This window comes from Lolium perenne, chromosome 3 (genome assembly GCF_019359855.2).
Source record: "Lolium perenne isolate Kyuss_39 chromosome 3, Kyuss_2.0, whole genome shotgun sequence".
NCBI lineage: Eukaryota > Viridiplantae > Streptophyta > Magnoliopsida > Poales > Poaceae > Lolium > Lolium perenne.
The window spans coordinates 205,928,315-205,949,262 of NC_067246.2; the positions used below are offsets into that span (position 1 = coordinate 205,928,315).

At 47.8% G+C, this 20,948-nt stretch overlaps 2 protein-coding genes across 2 annotated transcripts; both read left to right on the plus strand.

Annotated features, from left to right (window-relative positions):
- The first annotated feature begins 10,668 nt into the window (after positions 1-10,668).
- Positions 10,669-15,962, plus strand: LOC127343158 (DNA-directed RNA polymerases II, IV and V subunit 11). Its single transcript, XM_051369274.2, has 6 exons — positions 10,669-10,757; positions 11,907-11,994; positions 12,964-13,053; positions 13,147-13,225; positions 13,307-13,402; positions 15,657-15,962. Exons 2-6 carry the CDS (start codon positions 11,942-11,944, stop codon positions 15,699-15,701), a joined length of 363 nt encoding a protein of 120 aa, XP_051225234.1. The 5' UTR covers positions 10,669-10,757; positions 11,907-11,941; the 3' UTR covers positions 15,702-15,962.
- Positions 15,963-17,255: 1,293 nt separating this feature from the next.
- On the plus strand, positions 17,256-19,923 carry LOC127343159 (vacuolar protein sorting-associated protein 25). Its single transcript, XM_051369275.2, has 6 exons — positions 17,256-17,494; positions 18,236-18,375; positions 18,653-18,706; positions 18,801-18,889; positions 19,001-19,070; positions 19,574-19,923. The coding sequence occupies exons 1-6, from the start codon at positions 17,436-17,438 to the stop codon at positions 19,693-19,695; spliced, it is 534 nt and encodes a 177-aa protein (XP_051225235.1). The 5' UTR covers positions 17,256-17,435; the 3' UTR covers positions 19,696-19,923.
- The last annotated feature ends 1,025 nt before the right edge of the window (positions 19,924-20,948 follow it).

The following is a 20,948-nucleotide window of genomic DNA, read 5'->3' on the forward strand; positions in this document are numbered from 1 at the left end:
CTTAAAAATCCGGGTGTTGACAAGGAGCCGGCCGAAGGTGGGCCTGAAGACGATGCGCATGAACTGGTCCGGCCCTACCTCGTCCTGGAAGTGGCCGACGTTATCCGCCCTTTGCTTCTTCGACGGTCCCTCCTCAGGGGTCTCAGTAGGTGACCCAAGCTTGAGCTTCTCAGTCTTCCACAAGAACACATGCCATTAGAGGTGTGCCTGTGTTGACTGCCAAAACCCACCGGCGGGCAGCGGCCTGTCAACACTAGTAGAGCCGGGAAGAGCCTAGAGCTGCGGCTGGCTGAGACCCCTCCGAGCGACGGCCCGCAATGCTCTTCTGGTCACACGCGGCGATGCGAAGTGCAAGGGCGTGCCACCTGACCTATACCTGGTCAGGAAGGTGATGGGGATGCCTCGCTTAGTTTCCTGCATGGCATACACATAAACATTAAATACGAGCCTCGATCGGCTCTCAGGTTATCCTGTGAATCGGCTCAAAGAGCCGATCCACCCATGATTCGTACGGGGTGCACGAATACTTGGTGATCCTGCTTGATCAAGATAAAGCTAATGAGATCTACGACGATTTAGGGTTTTCACCGCATAATCGGATCATCCTACTCTAGGTTGGGCCTCGCGGCCACGCACGGTGCTCGTAAGCCGATCCTAAACAAGGCCTAAAAACCAACATGAATGTTGATCCTCGGAACATCCTGTTTAGGACTTGCGAACGCCACCCTACGTGCCGCTGGATCCTCCCCCCCTTTGTAAGGCCTAACTATTGCAGATATTAAACTAATCCTTGCATAACAAGGAGCAATCGTAACGGATCAGATCTACTAAATGATGAACAAGCAGGGTGCCGCCCCCACACCTGAGATAGGCGTGAGGGCGGCTAGACATGCAAGGGTTGCACTACGTAAGCATGTTATACGAAGAACTATGCTAACCCTAACACATCTATGATAACTACGTTGCCCGCCATCAAAGACGCTTCAGTACGGGCAACGCATGAACAACGTGGAGCTTGTGCTGCCTAGATCGCAAGATGCGATCTAGGCAGCATGTCGCTTACCTGATAGAAACCCTCGAGACGAAGGAGTTGGCGATGCGCCGAGATTGGTTTGTTTTGGGTTGAACGTGAGTTGTTGTTTATTCCATAAACCCTAGATACATATTTATAGTCCAGCGGACTTTCTAACGTGGGAATATCCCACCGTGCACGATACAAACTCTAACTTTTGATCTACGGTATAATCTACTATAAATAAAGATACACGGGCAATCTAGCCCAAATTCTCCGTGCAAGGCCGCTTCAAAGATCTTCCACGTGTAATCTTCCAAGCCCATCTCTCTTACGGCCCACCTCTGGATTTGACCAAAATCTGGTGATAACACATGCCCCCCCTGGTTTTGGAAATAACATTTCCAAAATCATTATGCTTTCCTTTCGAAGGGTCATGTCGTGGCAGAGCAGAGCCATTTGCAGCATCCGTCATCATTATACCCTGTCCTCTCAGCTTCTCTGCAAAATTTGACAGCTCTGACATCACCCCTTCGGAAACCGCAATGGCAGTAATTCCCACCAGGTTTCTCATTATTTAACTGTGCCGACTGATTAGTTATCTTTATCCCCTTCCTCTGTTCCAGCCATCGGCACCCCAAAAAACCCTTTCTGCGCACCATGTCTTCTTCTTCCTCTGCCTCGTCGGGACTTTCCTTCGAGTCCTCTTCTCCCGAGCCGATGCCAACACCGAGCCCACAAGAGGTCCATGCGGCCAACATCCGCCGCGCCATTGAGGCCGGGGAGGAGTCAGACCATGACTTCTCCATCTGGTCCGAGGACGACCAGTCTTCGACGGACGGGGAGAGCGACCTCCGCTTCCTCGCCAACGGGGAATCGGAGGAGGAGAGCGATGACGATCGCTTCTCCTGGGATGACTTTACCTCCTCCGAGGTGAAGGAGGAGGAAGAGGAAGAGGAGGACGACGACGACAGCCCCTCCGACGAGCCGCCGGCCAAGCGCCATTGCCCCTGGCCAGGGAACCTCAGTGATTATGATAGCGACGACGACGACGACGACGTGGAGGACGAGGACAACGAAGGTCCTGCCGGCGGCCGCTACAGCAGCGACGACGAGCCCGCCGGGAGCAGCGCCGACAGCGCTGACGATGGTGACGACGAGGGCAGTGACGGCCCGTAGAATAGGACCTCTAGAATAGGATCAGCAACAGTAGACGGGGCAATGTATCCCCTTAGTATTCCCTTTTGAGAGCAATCAGCTCTTCTATGTAAGAAATCTGGTTTATCAATGAAGAACTTTTCCCCAATTCGATTTTGCCGATTTCTTCTGAGTTTAATTGAGTCGATTCCCTCTTCTGCTGACCCTGCCGATCGTCACTTAGTCAATGCCCAACGAGCCGATGACAACGCACCGGTATCTCAACGCCCCATCCCTTTGAGCTCTGGCGGACAACTAGGCAGATCAACGTTCTTACGAGAGCCCCAGAACCACTGCCGAAACGACTTGACCCTGAAGTTGATACCACTGGGTCTTCAGCCTGATGAAATCTCAATCGGCTTCTTAAGAACAGAAAATTCTGCGCCATCAGTTGCCAAGTCATGATGCAGAACCAGCCGATTTCAGCAAAATCGGCTCTCCAGAGCAGAGAACCTTCAGGGTGAGCTGCCCCCCGAGCTTCTTCAGTCCACTTTTCGCGCTTTGCAGGTCAGATCGGCTCTTTCCCTGTGGTGGATCTGATGCAACCCATCCTTAACCTGATCTGCACGTTACTCGCAAAAGGAAGCCAGAGGTTCTTGAAGAGAAAATCGAAGTCATCAAGCCACTCAATTGAGGAGCTCTTCCATTAGAATCTCTTTTCGTGACTCACTTCCTGCTCCATCGACCCTTTCTGCTTATAACAGCTGTATCTCTTGAGTCGATGGCCACGTATCTGCATCGGCTAAATTTTTTTTTATTTGGCCGGTTTTTCTTAATCGGCCCCCCCAATGTTACACTGCATGCCTGTTTGCACATGTTTATCTGCACATGTTCATCTGACTATATGCCCCCCGAGCCGAATCTGCCAAATGACTGCAGATATCGGCTTTTATAGTTAGTCAGGGTGATGCACTTGCACGTCGGCTCCGTAAGGTTTTCATGCTGACTCTCATCTGCCGACGTGGCCGCTGCCCAGTAGATCATTGTTGAACACAAACAGAATATGTGCAGATGATAATTTTGGCCGATTGCTGGAATCGGCCTCCACATTGCTTGTTCGATGAAGGTTTTGTAATGTCCCTCCATAATTTTTTTGGGGCCGATCACAAGGATCAGCCTCGCCCGGTTTGCTCATTGGTTTAATCTTGCTACTCGGTCAGGCTGGATAAAACCAACCCAACCTCTGACTTGATGCGCCTGCTGTCGTCCACCTTGAGTGCATCATATAATCGTGGAGCACTAAGCTCTGTCGGCAAGACGAGCACCATGTTTGTGCCAGCCGATGTTTCATCGTCGGCTTTCTTTTGCTTTGGACGCCACTCCATTCTCCGTGGACGTCCTTCTTCATGCAGGGCTCGCTGAACCTTTGCAGCCAGATCAGGCCGTGCCTTCCTTAGCGTATGCAGGTATAACCTTTCGGCTTCCTCCAGGCCGCGCAAACGTTGAACCCTGCGTTTTTGTGAACGGCTGAGTCCATCAGGGCACCACCTTGGACGGTGGTACCTGTCTTCTTCTTCTGGTCCCTCGTCTTCGGAATCCTCAAGATCTGCCCAACGAGTTGACTCAGCGCGTTTACTTTGTGGCGGGAGAGGCCCTAAGCGCTCGAACACAGACACGTTGGCTGCCTCCTTCTTCTTCTTGTTGCATTCTGGGCAATTGCCGATTGTGGGCAATCGGCTCATTCCTGAATCCCAGCAGTGTCTGAAGAAAGGGCAGTCCCAGTGTCTGGCGTTGTCATCTTGCTCCCTTGACTTGTCCGTGGCACGGCGCTCGTGCTCCTCCTCATCGCGATCATGCCGACGATGTCTTCTGGCTTCTCTAGCCAGACGATTTCCTTCATCATCATAGTTAGACCGTCGGCGTTGGTCATACTGACTCACATATTTGTTGAGGAGGTGATCAGAGAGAGGTCGTTGATATCTTATGTTCTTCACTTCTCCCTCTGTGACGTAGCGCTTGCCATCATGATGGAGCCGATCGCGTGGAGCGGCCTCCTCTGTATCCTTGCTATGAGAGCAGCTGCCCTCATCTCCATCTTTGCCAGAGTGGTTTCCAGGTCCTACCATGTTGATACTGAACGTGGGACCTGGCTGGCAGCCCTCGGGGTAGATGACTTCTACCATGTTAACGGCGGGGAAGGGTTGGGTGTCGACCTTCATGGCGTACTGGTTGAAAATTAGACGCCCCTTCTCTATCGCCGCTTGGATGTGCTGACGCCACACCCTGCAGTCGTTGGTGGCATGGGAGAGCGAGTTGTGGAATTTGCAGTATGGCTTTCCGTTCAGCTCTTGCGCCGTGGGGAACTTGAGACCTTCAGGAATCGTCAACTGTTTCTCCTTGAGCAGGAGGTCGAAGATTTGTTCAGTCTTGGTCACGTCAAAATCAAATCCCCTGGGCGGCCCTGGTGGCTTTACCCATTTGCAGGACACGGGGGTTCCTCCCCGAGTCCACTCAGCCACTGCTACTTCTTGGTCTCCCGCAGGCACTTCACCTTCCTCTGTATCGACCATGACTACTGCACGCTTGAACTTGTCTTGGTACAGGTCTGGGTGGCGCTGTTCATATGCCGATAGTTTCGAACCATGTGCGCCGGCGAGGGATAATCTGCTTGGGAGGCCATGTCCTTGAGCTGTGTTGCAAGGCCAGCTACGCCAACTCGATCGCTTCCTTTTCAGTTATACGAACCGAATAACATCGGTTCCTAAGATTCCTGAAGCGCTGGATGTACTCTGTCACCGTTTCTCCGCGCTTCTGACGTAGTTGTGCTAGATCGGCAATGCTAGACTCGGAAGCTTCTGAATGGTATTGCATATGGAACTGTTCTTCCAATTGCTTCCAAGACTGGATGGAGTTTGCTGGCAAAGAGGTGTACCATCCAAAAGCCGATCCCGTGAGGGACTGTGAAAAGAGCCTCACGCGTAGCTGATCCGACACTGAAGCCGGTCCTAATTGCGCCAAATATCGGCCGACGTGCTCGATGGAGCTGGAGCCATCTGATCCACCGAATTTGGAGAAGTCGGGGAGCCGATATTTAGGTGGCAGCGGGATCATCTCGTACTCGTCGGGTACGGCTTGGAATAGCCGATTGCCCTTCTTTTCGGCACCATGCCGAATCGGTCTCTCAAGTATGGTGCGATCTGATCCGTCATTGCCGGCTGCAGAAGTTGCACTACGAAGATTCGCCGGGGTGGCGTACTTAGCCAGCCATGTTTGCTTTTCCAGCTACGAGCCAACCGCCGGAGCTGGGCTCTGGAGTTTCGTCGGGGTGGCGTACTTAGTTAGCCACGTACGCTTTTCAAGCTACGTCGCCGACGTTTCTCTGTTTTCGCCGGAGTCCCCGATGTTGTGGCCTGGTTTGAGAGTGCCCGGTTGCCACAATCGGCACATACGTGCACGCGTATCCTTGAGGGATCTCCTTAGGCGCCTCGGTCAAGAACTCGGTAGTCACTAGGATCACCACCAATCTTGTAGACGACGAATGCCGGTGTAGCCGGCACTTCAGTGGTGCTGCCAACGCATATGGCAGCGGTGGACGGGACCGGAGTGGCAACTCTCCTTGATGCGTTCCGAGAGCTGGTCCCGACGGCGAGTACCGGTGGCTCATGATCTCTGGATCACGCGCAGAGCGAGACGCTCCAACACGTTGGACCAAGTTTTCGAGTGGCGGTGTAGCGAGCGAGCCACCAAGTAGTTGATCTCCTGCCGTAGGCCCCTGGTGCGTTCCTCCGACGGGGCAGAGAGATCTATCCCATCGAGTGCACCTTGTGGTGAGAATCCCTTCCATCTGATGCCATGGGAACGGGTTCTCTGAAAAGAGCCGATGAGGTCGGCTTCGAGGGTGACCTTGATCTCGTCATATTTCTTCTTGAGCTCGGCAGGCAGCTCCTCGTAGGTGACTGGCGTGCCGTCCGCCATCTCAGATGTAGATGGCGACGTGGTTGATGTAGACGATTGTCCCACCGGGCGTGCCAGAATGTGTTGACTGCCAAAACCCACCGGCGGGCAGCGGCCTGTCAACACTAGTAGAGCCGGGAAGAGCCTAGAGCTGCGGCTGGCTGAGACCCCTCCGAGCGACGGCCCGCAATGCTCTTCTGGTCACACGCGGCGATGCGAAGTGCAAGGGCGTGCCACCTGACCTATACCTGGTCAGGAAGGTGATGGGGATGCCTCGCTTAGTTTCCTGCATGGCATACACGTAAACATTAAATACGAGCCTCGATCGGCTCTCAGGTTATCCTGTGAATCGGCTCAAAGAGCCGATCCACCCATGATTCGTACGGGGTGCACGAATACTTGGTGATCCTGCTTGATCAAGATAAAGCTAATGAGATCTACGACGATTTAGGGTTTTCACCGCATAATCGGATCATCCTACTCCAGGTTGGGCCTCGCGGCCACGCACGGTGCTCGTAGTTTCCATCCTAAACAAGGCCTAAAAACCAACATGAATGTTGATCCTCGGAACATCCTGTTTAGGACTTGCGAACGCCACCCTACGTGCCGCTGGATCCTCCCCCCCTTTGTAAGGCCTAACTATTGCAGATATTAAACTAATCCTTGCATAACAAGGAGCAATCGTAACGGATCAGATCTACTAAATGATGAACAAGCAGGGTGCCGCCCCCACACCTGAGATAGGCGTGAGGGCGGCTAGACATGCAAGGGTTGCACTACGTAAGCATGTTATACGAAGAACTATGCTAACCCTAACACATCTATGATAACTACGTTGCCCGCCATCAAAGACGCTTCAGTACGGGCAACGCATGAACAACGTGGAGCTTGTGCTGCCTAGATCGCAAGATGCGATCTAGGCAGCATGTCGCTTACCTGATAGAAACCCTCGAGACGAAGGAGTTGGCGATGCGCCGAGATTGGTTTGTTTTGGGTTGAACGTGAGTTGTTGTTTATTCCATAAACCCTAGATACATATTTATAGTCCAGCGGACTTTCTAACGTGGGAATATCCCACCGTGCACGATACAAACTCTAACTTTTGATCTACGGTATAATCTACTATAAATAAAGATACACGGGCAATCTAGCCCAAATTCTCCGTGCAAGGCCGCTTCAAAGATCTTCCACGTGTAATCTTCCAAGCCCATCTCTCTTACGGCCCACCTCTGGATTTGACCAAAATCTGGTGATAACAGCCTGCTGACAAGTATAGATGAAAACGGATATTAAAAACATTAGTGAGGCCTCATACATTGGCTCACACGACAGCTCAAGGGACTGCCCTCAAACTAAGTCTAGTGTGCAAGTAATGTCACACACATGACTAAGTTTGAGGGCATCACCTTGCCTTCCGTTGTGTTTGTTGAATCACACGACAATGTAGGAGTGACCACAAATTAAGTGTAGTGTGCAACGACTGTGGCACACACGACTATGTTTGAAGGCACCACTTTGCCTTCCATTGTGCCATTGTTCAATCATTGACCAATGCACTAGACAAACAAAAAGAGGCCTCATATATAGGATCACACGGCATGCAAATGGACTGTCCGCAAATTAAGTCTAGTGTGCAAGTAATATGGCACACATGACTAAGTTTGAGGGCAACACCCTGCCTTCCGTTGTGCCATTGTTTAATCATTAGCCAATGCAGAACTGAAGAAGCAGAAACATGCAAAGCAAGGTAGCAAAGGCCTCATAATATCTGGACATATGGAGGAGATGTTTGATCAAAACCAATGACATGGTCATGTTCAGTCATGCCATAGGTTCTAATGAATCATCTCCTCTAACTATGATCCCAGGTTATAATCATTGACCTAGTTCAATCAGAAACAACACAACTAGCAGTTCAAATTAAGTACATTACGAGTGGTACTTAGGGTACATTAGAAATTCTACTTAGGGTACATTACAAATTCACCCTAGCTCAACATCCACAAGATTTCCTACAGTACATCTAGAACACATTCATCACTCATCACAAATAGCACTGATCATCTTGAGCTTATCCTTTATTGCAAAGTTCACTTGGAGCAGATCGTATATGTCATACTCTAGCTTTCTCTTCTTAGCCTCCAAAGTCTTTCTTTATGCCACCCATTCCTGTTTCTTAGCCCTCATCACTTGTGCTTGTGTTCTCTGCGGAGTCTTGAGCAGAGCAACTTTGTTTTTCAAGTCCTCCTACTCCTCTTGCGTCTGAACAAACTAGCGTGACTCAGCTTAATATTTCGCACAACAATCACAACATGCTAAACCTAAGCACAAAAAGCCCTTCTCCTCTTTGCATGGACAGTAAAATCTGACAGTTTCACCAATCCGACCTACGAAAGATCTACCGCAATTGGAGATTAGAGTAACAGATCTAAGAAAATCGAGACCGTGAACACCAAGAACTAGACAAGAATAGCAAGCAATGGCGACGAACACCTTGGAAACATCTATCCAAACCCTATCCTAATGGAAACCCTAGCAGAAAATACCCGAGCATGGCCTGTTCTGGCACAACGAGTAAGAGGGTGAGAAGAAGAGGTCGTTACTGCAATTGTTCCGGTTGAGGACGAGGTCGAGTTCGCGGCCGAACTCGAGATGCCGATGAAGACCGCGGAGCAGGTTGCGGCTGATGTCGCGGTGTTGCTCGCCGACGTCTCCTCTTCCGGTACCGGTGCTCCTCCTTGCGGCAGTGTGGCGGATTGGTCGACGGGAGGGTAATCGCCTGGTGATGTGACAGTTTGGTGGGGTGGGGGGGGGGGTGAGAGTGAGGTCGCGAGTCAGACGAATGAAACAGGAGCGGTGAGGCTAATTATGACGCGTGTTCCCGAAGGGACGCGGCGTTTCCGTCTCCTTTCCCACGCGTGCAACCTTCTGGCGATAACGGGCCTAGCTCCAGAGAAACTGCCACTCCGAGTGTTCCTCCAAAACCTATCCCAAGGGTACTTTAAAACCCGATTCGTGTAACAACACGGCAGGCCTGCAGTCAACCAACATCCTGTTACACATCCCACATCCCAGCTCATGCAAAAAAGGCATCGGAGACTACCAAACGCACCCCTAGGCATCTAGCCTCAGGCTTGGTAGATTTTTGAAAAATTAATAAAATAGGTACTGGCTTGTTAACCTAGCCGTTTTCTGTAATTTAGGGCATCTCCAGCGGCGCGACGCAAACGGTCGCTGAGCGTCCGTTTTCGTCCGTCGTGACCGGAAATGCGTCTGGGGCCTGTTCCAGCGGGGCGACGCAAAGTGACCGGGCCGTCCGCGGAGACGCAAACCTGACCCAAATATGCGCCAGGTTTGCGTCTCCGCGGACGCTCGGCGGTCGCGGAAAATGTCCGCTCGGTCCTCGCACGGGCCCTCCTGGCAGCGGCACAACTGCTTCGTCTTCCGCGGCATTACTTCCGGGCGGCGCGCTGCAGCCTTTGCAGGGCCGCGTTAATGGCGTGCCTCGGCTTCCGCGAGCGTGCGCAGCGTCGATGCGTCTTCTCCGCCAGTACTGGCACCGAGGTATCGCTTCGGCAGTCTGCGGCCGCGTTAATGGCGATGCCTCGCGTGGCGCGCGGCCGTCGCCTACCTCAGCGCACGTAGTAAATGGCGATGCCACGCGTGGCGCGGCCGTTGCCCTGCCTCCGCGCTATATATACAGGGGCGCGAGCATCTCATCTCCTCCCCACAAACCCTAGCCACCGCTGCCGTAGCGCCGCTTCCTCTCAAGCAGATCCACCATGAGCAGCGCCGGACGCGGCCAGGCTGCCGCGCCTCCACCTCCACCTTCACCTTCCACTCCACCTCCCCCGGCCTCTAGCTCCGACGACGGGTTCGACTCCGACGACAACACCGACCTCCTCCACCCGGTCAGGGACGCCGTGGACCTGGCTGAAGCGGAGAAGGAAGCAGAGGAGGAGCGGGCGGCCCATGCGGCTGTCAACACGGAGCTGGAACAGCGCAGGCTGGCGGCCGCCGCTGCAGCCGAGGACTCTGACTCGGAGATTTCTTGGTCATCCGATGACCCTGATGCCCCGACGCCGGAGGAGAAGGCGGCGGAGCAGCGGGCCCTCGTCGAGTCTTTCGAGACGCTCAAGGACGAGGCCGCCAACGCGAGGCTGGAGCAGTGCCTGCAAGAGGACGCGGCGGCGCACCGAGCCATTGCGGCCGCGCGGGAGGCGGCGGAGAAGCAGGCGACGGAGCAACGCAACGACGGTACCGGCCCGTCAGGAAGCAAGTAGTCTAGGCCTATAGATCTACTTTGTATAGTTTTTATACATTTTTATGTAGTACTTTCAATATTTGTACTATGTTGCAATTCAAAAAAATGGGCCGCCCTGGTGGGAGCACACCCAGACGCAAACGGACGAGCGGACAAAATATGTCCGCGGGGCGACGCAAACGGACGCCCGCGACCACTTTTGGGCGTCCGTAATGCGTCGCCGCTGGAGATGCCTTAGCCCTTAGGCGACTGAACACGCACTGGAAAGACTTTTTTTCGCCGGCTCCTCTACTCTTGAAATTTCCTCTACTCTTCTCCTCCGCCGACAACCAGGCCCGGCGATTTCTAGGGTTCCGGCGAGCACGCCCTCCGCGCCGCGCCCCTCCCGCGGTGAGCCCCCCTCCTCTCCTCTCCCGCGCAACCTGAACCCCGCTTCGCTTCACCCAAGATGTGTCCTCGAGCCGTCGGTCGGGGCGGCGATATCTCGCCTAGTTTCGTCGCCTCTTGCTCCGATTTACCCCCTCTGCCCACCCCACTCTCGACTCTTACTGCTTCGGCTGGGCCTCAACTGTGCGCGTGTGAAATATCTGCGGCTACGAACCCTAGTCACTTCAGAGGTTGATCCCACGGGCTTTGGGTTTCGCGAAACTTTCGCTAGCAATTTGTTCGGGTGGAGTGGAGCTGCGCTGCCAGTTCCCCTCTAGGTACAAGTATAACAATCCAGGCAGAGTTTTCGGGCCAGTCGCCCCATTTCTCATGCAACGGTGTGTATCCGGCATGGAACGGGGAGTTGGGCTGTGAACTCACATCACACTCCCCTTTCGATTCGCGGGAAGCTACTGAACCGCTCGCGTTTGTGATTTAGGCTCAGTTTTTCAATGTATGGAGCCTTGTCGAATCTGCAAATCTCATAGGGCGTGCATAAAACAGGCTCACAAGCTTCTTAATATGGCCGATCGGGTAAATCCTATGGGCATAATAAACTGCATCTTTTGTCCTTAACATTCTAGGCTAAAGGTGTGCTGGGTGGGCGCAGCTAGATAATCATAGAGGCAGGTGCTACCTGCGGTGTTACCCGCATGCATTTTTTATTAGGAAATAAATATACTCTGTTTCCGTGTGCTCCATATAGTCGTTTCAGCTAGGTAAATCATACGCCTTTGGCCCACCCCGCGCAATGGCTTATCCGGATTAGGTCTTCATTCCGTTTCTGTTGGTAGATTTGTTTCCGTTTGGGGGTTTTACCAGGTGGTTGGTTGCCTTTGGGTACATCTTACCTAACCCAGTGGTGTATTCATCTCCCTTTTGGCACCCTTGTTTAGCAAGATCGACGTGTAATTTATCCATTTCGCTAGAAAAAGAATAAGTTTTAGATATCTGAACTAGATGTGTAATTTATCCATTCCATAGGTGAAATAATCACTTTTAGAGATTTAATTGGGGTTCTTCACCTCCAAGGATTGGGGGTTCCTGAATTTCAGTTCAGAAACAGTCTGACTTGTGAAATGGCCTTATTGATCTGATGAATCATGCTTGCAGTAATTGAAGAGGAAGGAGCCAAGTGTTGATTAAAGATGAATGCCCCTGACCGCTACGAGCGCTTTGTTGTGCCAGAGGGCACAAAGAAGTGAGTCTACTCTTCCTTGACACTTTACCTAACATTTTTATCTATATAATGCTTCAGTTGTGTTTTTTTAGGTATAGCTTGTTTCTTTTTTTGTAGGAAATGTAGCTGCAGAATACAAGTTTCTTGAAGTAATTTAACATTTCAATTCTGTTCATCTGTTAATAGCTATTTGTGTCTGTTTTTTTTTTTGCGGGAAAGATCTGAATCTATTCCATGAGTTCTCAAGAAGTACAAAGCACCCCAAACATAACAAAAATTACATCGGGGTCCTTGGACCACCTAGAGACCACTACTGCCCCCAGAGCGAGCCGCTGACGCGCCGCTGTTGCCACTCCCTTACCGGAGCCGTCCTGAAGTCTTCGTGCACGTGCCCCTAAGGACCAGCGCCCCAAAACCGCGTCGCCGTTGAACCCTTGAATTGATCTGAATCTTCTAACACCAAAACTATAACAGAAGTAGACTGGACGAGATTCACCACTCCAGGGCGGCGGCGACCAGACGAATCCCCGCCCTTCTCAACGCCACTAGTGAGATCGCTGCCGACGAGGTGGTTGAGGAGGCGGGTATACCTTATTCTTGTCCCGCACAACGCCGCCATAGCCAAACTCTAACTTTAGGTTACCCTTGTACAGCTCCGAGTGAAGGTCTGAGGTCCCCATCCCCTCCCGCCACCGGAGCGGCTAGCAGAGGAGGCAGGGATCCATCGGTTCCCGGCCGTAGACGGCGAGGACGAGTCAAATGGCGGTGGCTGCTAGGGTTTCCACCCTAGCCGCCGCCTCTGTTTCTTTCACGGGAGGAGACGATAATGCGTTGGTAGCATTTGTGTCTGTTTATGTTCTCTATAGCATGATGTTATGAAATTCTGATGCTTTTGAACTTTTTACACTTATGACCAATGCTTGTAGTAGCTTGCCTGCCACTCTATTACTTAAACATCATGGTTATAGTCCTCACGATTATCTAATGCAGGGTGTCATTTGAGAAGGATACCAAGATCATGAATGCTGCATCTTTCACCATTGAACGCGAGGACCATACTGTAGGCAACATCCTCCGCATGTATGTGTAGAAAAACCATGTTCCTCTTCGTCCCTCGTTATGTTCATCAGTGCACCCCTTCTTATTTTCTTCTGTATCTGTGAGATTCTGCAGGCAGCTACACAGGGACCCAAATGTTCTCTTTGCTGGCTATAAGCTCCCTCACCCCCTTCAGTACAAAGTCATTGTTAGGGTAGGGTGCACTTATGTTTGTTCTATTCTATAGTTGGGCTATAGTTTGCTCAAGTAGTCTGATGTTTTGTTATATGGGCAGATCCATACTGCAAGCCAGTCCTCCCCCACGCAGGCATATACCCAGGCAATCAATGATCTAGACAAGGAGCTTGAGAACCTTAAGCAAGCTTTTGAGGTATGTTTCTTGTGCATAGGTCAATGGTTAGTTACTTTCTGATAAGCTTATAGTGCGCCGTTAGTCCAATATGACATTGATAGTGAGGGGCTGCTATGCTTATAGTGTGCCGTTAGTCCATTATGACATTGACGAGTGAGGGGCTGTATAACAGATTGTATCTTTTGCTATAAATTTGCATGTTGATAACCAATGCTTTGATAGCTTTATTTGGGATATTGATTTGTAGATTGAGTTGGTTTATGTAGATTTCACACGACAAAGTTGATGAAATTCATGGACATGTTTTCATGCTAGTCCATGGAGATAGCGGTGATTCATGCTACTGTAAAATGCTTGGTTTTGATGTTTGATGCATGCCAAATACATTTGAGTTTACAACATATTTTATCTTGTTGCACTGGCATTAGAGAACAATCCAATCAAATATATGACTTTTATTTTGTACTTCCTCTCATCGGTAGTTTTGGAACGAAAACACAAAACTAACATAGTGCAAACATGTCCCAACCAACCACTCCTTGAGAAAAAGGAAGGGAACTAAGTATGGCAGAATACTTGATGTATTCCTATTTCTTAGCTGTTGATGAAGTTAGAATCTGGCATAAGTCATTCTTGATCTCTCCTGACTTCTAGCGTTGTCTATTATGTGTGCACTGTAGCCTTCCGTACATGGAACAACCATTCAGCAATTGCGCACATGTTCAGGGCAAATAATGGTCGTTTACACAGTGCTTATACAATTTGGGATGCTGTTTTCATGTGCATTGCTCTTTAGGCCATTGATCAAAACCAAGGATAAAATTAACCTGTCGGGAAGTTGCATATTCTAGAATATGAAACCAAGGATGTGGTCTCGAAGTTCTCTGAACACTTAGGTTGAAAATCATCTTGCTCCAAGTGAACCTCTTCATCACATAACAATTGGGAACATGCTATCACTCCAAGTTAACCTCTTCATCATATAACGGCTTATATTATGGAACAGAGGTAGCAGTATTTAGTTCTTTGCTGTATAATAACGCAAAATAGCAATTATGTACTACTTGATGTTGATGAACTAGACATATTAGATTTATTACAATTTCTTCTGAAAAAGATTACTAATTCATGCTTTCTATTGCTTTCTCTTTTGTTTGTATAAGAACAATGAACCATCCTCTTAACTTTTTTCGTATAATTTCAAGTATTTTTGGAGGTTGATGTTGTTTTATTAGTTTTCTATGTAGAATTTGTTATTATGTTACTCCCTGGAGCGACATTCCTTTCTATAAACATCAGTATCACTGTTATCAGCTTTGGTTTTCCTGGTTTCTGGAAGTTTTTTTTTTGTTTAGTGTATTGGGACTTAGAGGCTAAATTGGCTGTTTCCACACTGGCCCTACCTTTCCAGTTTGGGTTGAAATATGGCATAAAGCAAGAAAGAATGCTTAGTGGGATGGAAACTAGTCGTGCCACTTTTGGAAAAAAAATGTTTCTTGTTGAAGTTGAGATATCTAAATGAAGGGCAACAATGCTTTGTGTAAGTATTTGGTTGATAACGAATTCATGTTTTGGAATTTGAGCAGTGTTTACTTCATTAGTAAACACTAGAGATACTAGACCATAAAAGGTCATGAGATTTACTCCTGATGCATCTTCAGAAAAAGTGTGTGTCGTTAACTATGAGCAGTATTCTGTATTCTCATGATGTCTCCACTGCCAATCACAACTTTAGTTGTTTACATTGGTCTGTTGCGTAATATTAAATCTATTTTCTCACTTGTCGAGCACTTTAACATTAGAAATATCATATGAGTGCATATAAATTAACCAGTACTCCCTTTGTTCTATAATCCTTGTCGTGGTTTTAGTTCAAATTTGAACTACAATCACGACAAGATTTATGGGACGGAGGAATATGGTGACTTGTTCAATCACATAGCATGCTCAGATGGAGTAGTTCCTTTTCGGTACACTTTGTCTTTATGAAGGGAGGAATAGATAACTGTAGAACCATTAAATCATATGGTATGTCCTCATATTGGTTGGCTTCAGTCCATGGATTTGGATATAGGATTATTTTGTTGATGCCAATAGGAGTTAAAAAGATCTTCTTTACACTGGTGCTTGCCCTTTTCACATTATTACCCATCCTCCAAATTTATGTCTTCGATATGTTTCAGTTTATTTCTGCATATCTTCTATGATGAGAACGCTTTGTTTGAAGCCAAATCGCAGTGATATGGTACTGACGTGAGCTTTATGTTTCCAGGACGAGAAGAACCGACACGAGGAAAGGATGAAGCAGGGCTACTAGGCCAATTGTGTCGTAGCTAATGTGAAACCTGTCTGGTATCTAACGTTTGAACTAACTTAGAAGCAAAAAACTCAAGGCTTGTCGATGATCCCTGAAGTTGTATAACCTAAGCCTGTGTCTCAGCTTGCACACCACCAGGATTGCCATTCCGATGTGTTTTGCTTAGACAGGGTTCTACATGCCTTTCTAAGCTTGGCAATTAAATATGTGTTTGCACTCTAGTATATGCTTTCCTGGTTAATTTTCTCTGTTATGGTACTTTTTCAAAAAAATCTGTTATGCTCGCTGTTCTGATGTTCAGTAGAATTTTCTCTTTTATACCCGTAGTGTTACATCGATGTATTGAGACCTACTCAATTCGATCAGCACGACCAGTGAGTCTGGCTGAATTGCCTTCGTCTTATTTCAATCTGTATTAGCTGTGTGACTGCGTGATCGTGTGATTGCGAACCAGAGATCGACATGCAACTAGGGACAAACTGAACATCAAAGCAGAATTGAGGACTCTAAACTGCAGCTCGTCGCATCGTGCTTTCATGCAGCATCATGTTTGCACAATCCAACATTGTATGTACACATCAAAGAATCAGAACATCCTGTCCGTACTTTTTTTTTTGACGATTCCTGTCCATACATTGTACTTAGTACTACTATATATACATGGGCCTCTCTTAGGCATATATAATGGTGATATCTTAGCATTGCCACCTAAGATAAATGCTAAGATGAATGAGAAATAATGTTGAAAAAAAAGTTTGCCTTCTCTTAATTAAGAGATGATCTCTTAACACAATCTTTCTCACCACATATTTAGAATGTGTGGTTACTAGAGATAAGACTAACAAATAACCCAGTGTACATCATGTTTTATTATTATATCTAAATTACGTGGCGATGTTAAGATAAGATGGTCATATCAATCATTGCACATGCCTTAGAAACATTAGTCTTTTTTTTACCGACCGAAACGTTGGTCTCTCAACCGACCAACTGAACTAAAATAAACTAACCACTACTAGCAAGGGTTGAATTTGTTTTTAGAACCATGCAAGAGACTTGCACGTACTCACTCCGTCCACAAATCCACAAATAAGTGGACGTGGATTTTTTTTAAAATATATTATCAAATGAATAGACAATTGCATTAGGAAGATGCAAACTAATATCTCTCTCCTTTTTAATTATTTCACCTACAGTAAGTTAAGAGCATGCATGAAATGGAGATAACATCTGGTGAATATTAGTGAGTTTAATTTCAGTGCGATGAGAGAGAATTTTTTTTGCTACTTTAAAAAACATTGATAATGTAGAAGTACACTCTTTGAAGGACAAATTTTGAGACTAAATCTCCACTTATTCGTGGACGGAGGGAGTATTAACTTAGAAGAGGAAAAATCACCTAAGTGGTTGAAGTCAGAAAAACATAACCTGCCACGAGGCCACCACCACAGACTAGAAATACAACGACCACAAAAACTAAACAGAAAAACAGCAGGAACTATAGAGTTTGGACCAGTACCAGTGTAATCTGATTACAAACACCTTCTTCTTTATTTTTGGTTTGTAACAGGGCTGTGAGTCCTTGACACGAGAGGAAAATCGAACAAACTTACTGAAGCCTGGCCGCCATACTCTACCCCCACGACCACGCGCCCGGCGGATCTGCCCTCCTCGCGGTTTCTCGTCCGCGCCGCCGTCCAGCCGACCGCTCCGCAAGCCCGCGCTTCGGCGGGGATGCAGAGGCCGGGGGATTTCAAGCTTCCCCCCTTCTTCAGCTACCCGCCCTACTTCACGTAATCCCTCCCATATCTCTGCTGCTCCCGCGCCGTGTTTTTTATCTTCCAACTCTACACCAAAGGAGAAACCTTCTGTGTTTTTCAGCAATAGGGCCAGATGCCAGCTTGAACACATGTTTGCATGATTTCCGGGTCCTCAGCCTGTATAGGAGTTTGGGGTAAATGATGGTTGCTAAGCAATTGGTACATTCTTATTAAACATTGCTTGGTGGAAGCTTGGGCAGAAACTTCTGCTCAAGAACAACGGTGGTAGTGAAATTACTTTTCGGGTGAATTATTATTTCTAGCACTGATCTTAACTTACTGGATATTGTATACAATTGAGCAGTTCGTGATTTATCTTTAATGTATACAATTAAGCTTAAGCACATGTTTTTTTGCGGGTAAGCATTGGCTTCTTCAAAGTCTGCATTTGGTTGAAACTCAAATGTCTCCCTTAACAAAACTGTACTTCACAGCGCCCCCAAAACTGTGACATGGTATTTGGTTCAGAGTGTCTAAGCCTATCTCTTTTGGTATATGATGTTAAGATCTGCCATCTTTCTTGCATGTTCTAACAGTCTGTTTGTAGCTGTTGAAGCATTTCCTTGCTTTACTAATGCTTATGTTTGGTTGAGTTACACAAGTCAACTTTTGGCTATGTTATGTTAAATCCAGCTATGAAAAGCTGATGTTAACACTTGTTTAACAATTTGTTATATGTAAGGACCGATAATGATGGCATGAATCTGTTCCCAGTTTGCAGCCTGTGAGAGAAACACGCGAAAAGCAAGTGCAGCTATGGAAAGATCTGATACTTGATTACTGTAGAAGTCAAAAGATGTATATTATCTCCCTCGAAGAAGATTTTCCAGTGTTCTCCAATCCAAAAATTGAGAGTAAGTTATATTTATCTGAACCTTGTTTTGACTACTACTCTTCCGCCATTCAGCAAGACATGTCTTATTAACTAATCATGGCACTATCTGCGATGTCGAAAATTTTAGAACATAGTGATCTGGTATGATGGTAATGTGTTTGAAAGGCCTTCCACGGAGGCCTGTGAGCATGCCGTACTATTATATACATGGAAAAAATATTTTCTCGACTAGTTTACTGTGCATTTGAATATTTCTTTTGGCTCTGCACTGAACATACATGCTTTTTATTTTTCAGGATCTCTAAGCTATGAAGCAAAGGAAGTGTTCCTTGCAGCTCTTGTTAGTGAAGGTTTATTCTGCATTACACTGAATCTTTCAGTTACTGATGCGAGCTTTATTTAGTTTTGTGTTGTACACATACTCAATCCAAGTTCAAACTGCAGGGCGCGCTGAGTGGATTGACAAAAGTCACAAGAAGTGCCTCATTCTTTGGCTGCGGATTCAAGATTGGGCCAACTACATATTAGATTTTGTAAGACTTATATGTTACTTGACATGTTTCCTCCACAGCTATCAGTTTATCAACGAATAGTGGCAGTGACTTAATCATGCAATAATATATGTCTTGGTGTTGTGCTTGTAGGTGAAGGAAAGTGGGTTGGAAGTAACAACAATTGAAGATATACGATCTGGAATTGAAACACATGGAACTGGTAAGTATACCAAACTTCAATGTGATGACATTAGATTTACCATCTTCAACATTTCTGCGATGCTAAATGTATTTTCTTGCTTCAAAGCAATTTGCGGTCGAAACAACACATTTTTTCCGATAAAGGGAGTCTTTATTTTCATGTTTACCCAAATTGTCATGAGCCTTTGGCATTATAGGGTTAGTCTTTTTTGTTTTGTTTCAGGAGGAGTCAGTCTTTTTCTTTTGTTTCCCTAATTAGTTAGTTTGGATAATAATCTATTGGAATTATGCAGTTAGAGTATTCCTTTAGGTCCGGCTGTTATGTAAAGCCCATGATCATCTACGATTTCTACTGTCAGTAACCCAACAATGCTCCAAAAATCCTGTTCCTTACTTCTATAGTGCCACGACGCAATCTCCTCTTGACGACCATGCCCTTCAGAGTTTAGGCAGTAATACATTACCAAGCTGAACTGTGGCTAGTTTTGTTCGGATCATTTTATCCTGTGGCATCTGTTGCAGAACTTGCGGGAATTGATCGTGGCGTCCTCATCCGGGCTTTGAAGCTGCTGGAACAAAAGGGAAAGGCAACTATCTTCAAGGGCACTTCAGCGGACGATGAAGGTGTCAAATTTTCAGTTTAAACATTGTGCGGTCCCTGACTAACAGATGATTAATCTCGATGGGTGTCCTTGAATTTTATGCGTCCCTTTTTACCCAAGTATTTATGGGAATATTCTCAATATATTAGGGCTTGTTGTTTGAAATGGAGTATAATAAAGGAGCTTTTATTTTGTGGAAGAAAGGAATAAACTCCTGGAAATTCATTATAATTTCGTGCAGATTGCGGTTCAATTCCGCAGATTCTTGAACCGTTTCTCCTTCAACATCTAACACGAGAACCAAGCTGTTGCTAGCATAGTAATTAGGGCGGCCCAACGCAAAGTAGACATAAAGTGACCGTTTGCGATTAAAATTTGGGTCTGCCCCCAGCCCGACGCGAAGTGTCCGGACTGTTTGTCGAGACGCATTCTTGGCCCAAACTTGGGCCTCCGCAGACCCCCAACAGCCCGACGCAAAGTGTCCGGACTGTTCGTCGAGATGCATTCTTGGCCCAAACTTGGGCCTCCGCAGACGCCCGCCAGGGATAGCGTAATCCAGAAAATCGAAATTGCACCCCCTCCCTTTCTTTGCAGCCCTAGGGAGACGAATCCACCTGCCACCCCCTTGCTGTAGTAACCAAGCTTTGCTCGGGCCATGACTCACCGGCGTCCACGCTCGGTGCCGGGTAGGGGAGAGCCCTTGCCCGCATCGGTTGCGTCTTTGTTGACCGCCCATCTGCTTGGAGCCCATACTGGCCTAGACGCACGGGACCTGTTCGGTCAGTTGCGCGGTACGATATAGACGAACTGTTCAGCCAACGAACGGCCATTTGCGTCAACTATACTGGCCATTTATCCATTGTTGTTGCCACCCAGATGGACAACCAATTAACGGCCATTTGCGTAACCTATGCTGGCCATTTATCCATTGTTGTTGCCACCCAGATGGGTCTCAGTCACTCGAGATGCTCCGCAAGGAAGTCGTGGACACCTCGTCCGATGAGGAGTCTGACGAGACGTCGAATCTCATGGTTACCGCGGCATCCCTCATCCACGAGCACAATGACTGCGGCCTCCCTCGTCCACGAGCACAATGACAGGCTGATGCCGGTGTACCGGGGCTCGACGAGGGCCGCTCGGCCAACATGAAAGATCGAGATGTCGCCTAGAGGGGGGGTGAATAGGCAATTACAAACTCTTGCAGATTTGTCTTGTAATGAATGCGGAATTAAACTATCGTTTAGTTTACAAGCACAAACCCTAAATATGCTAAGCTCAACTAAGTGTAACAATAG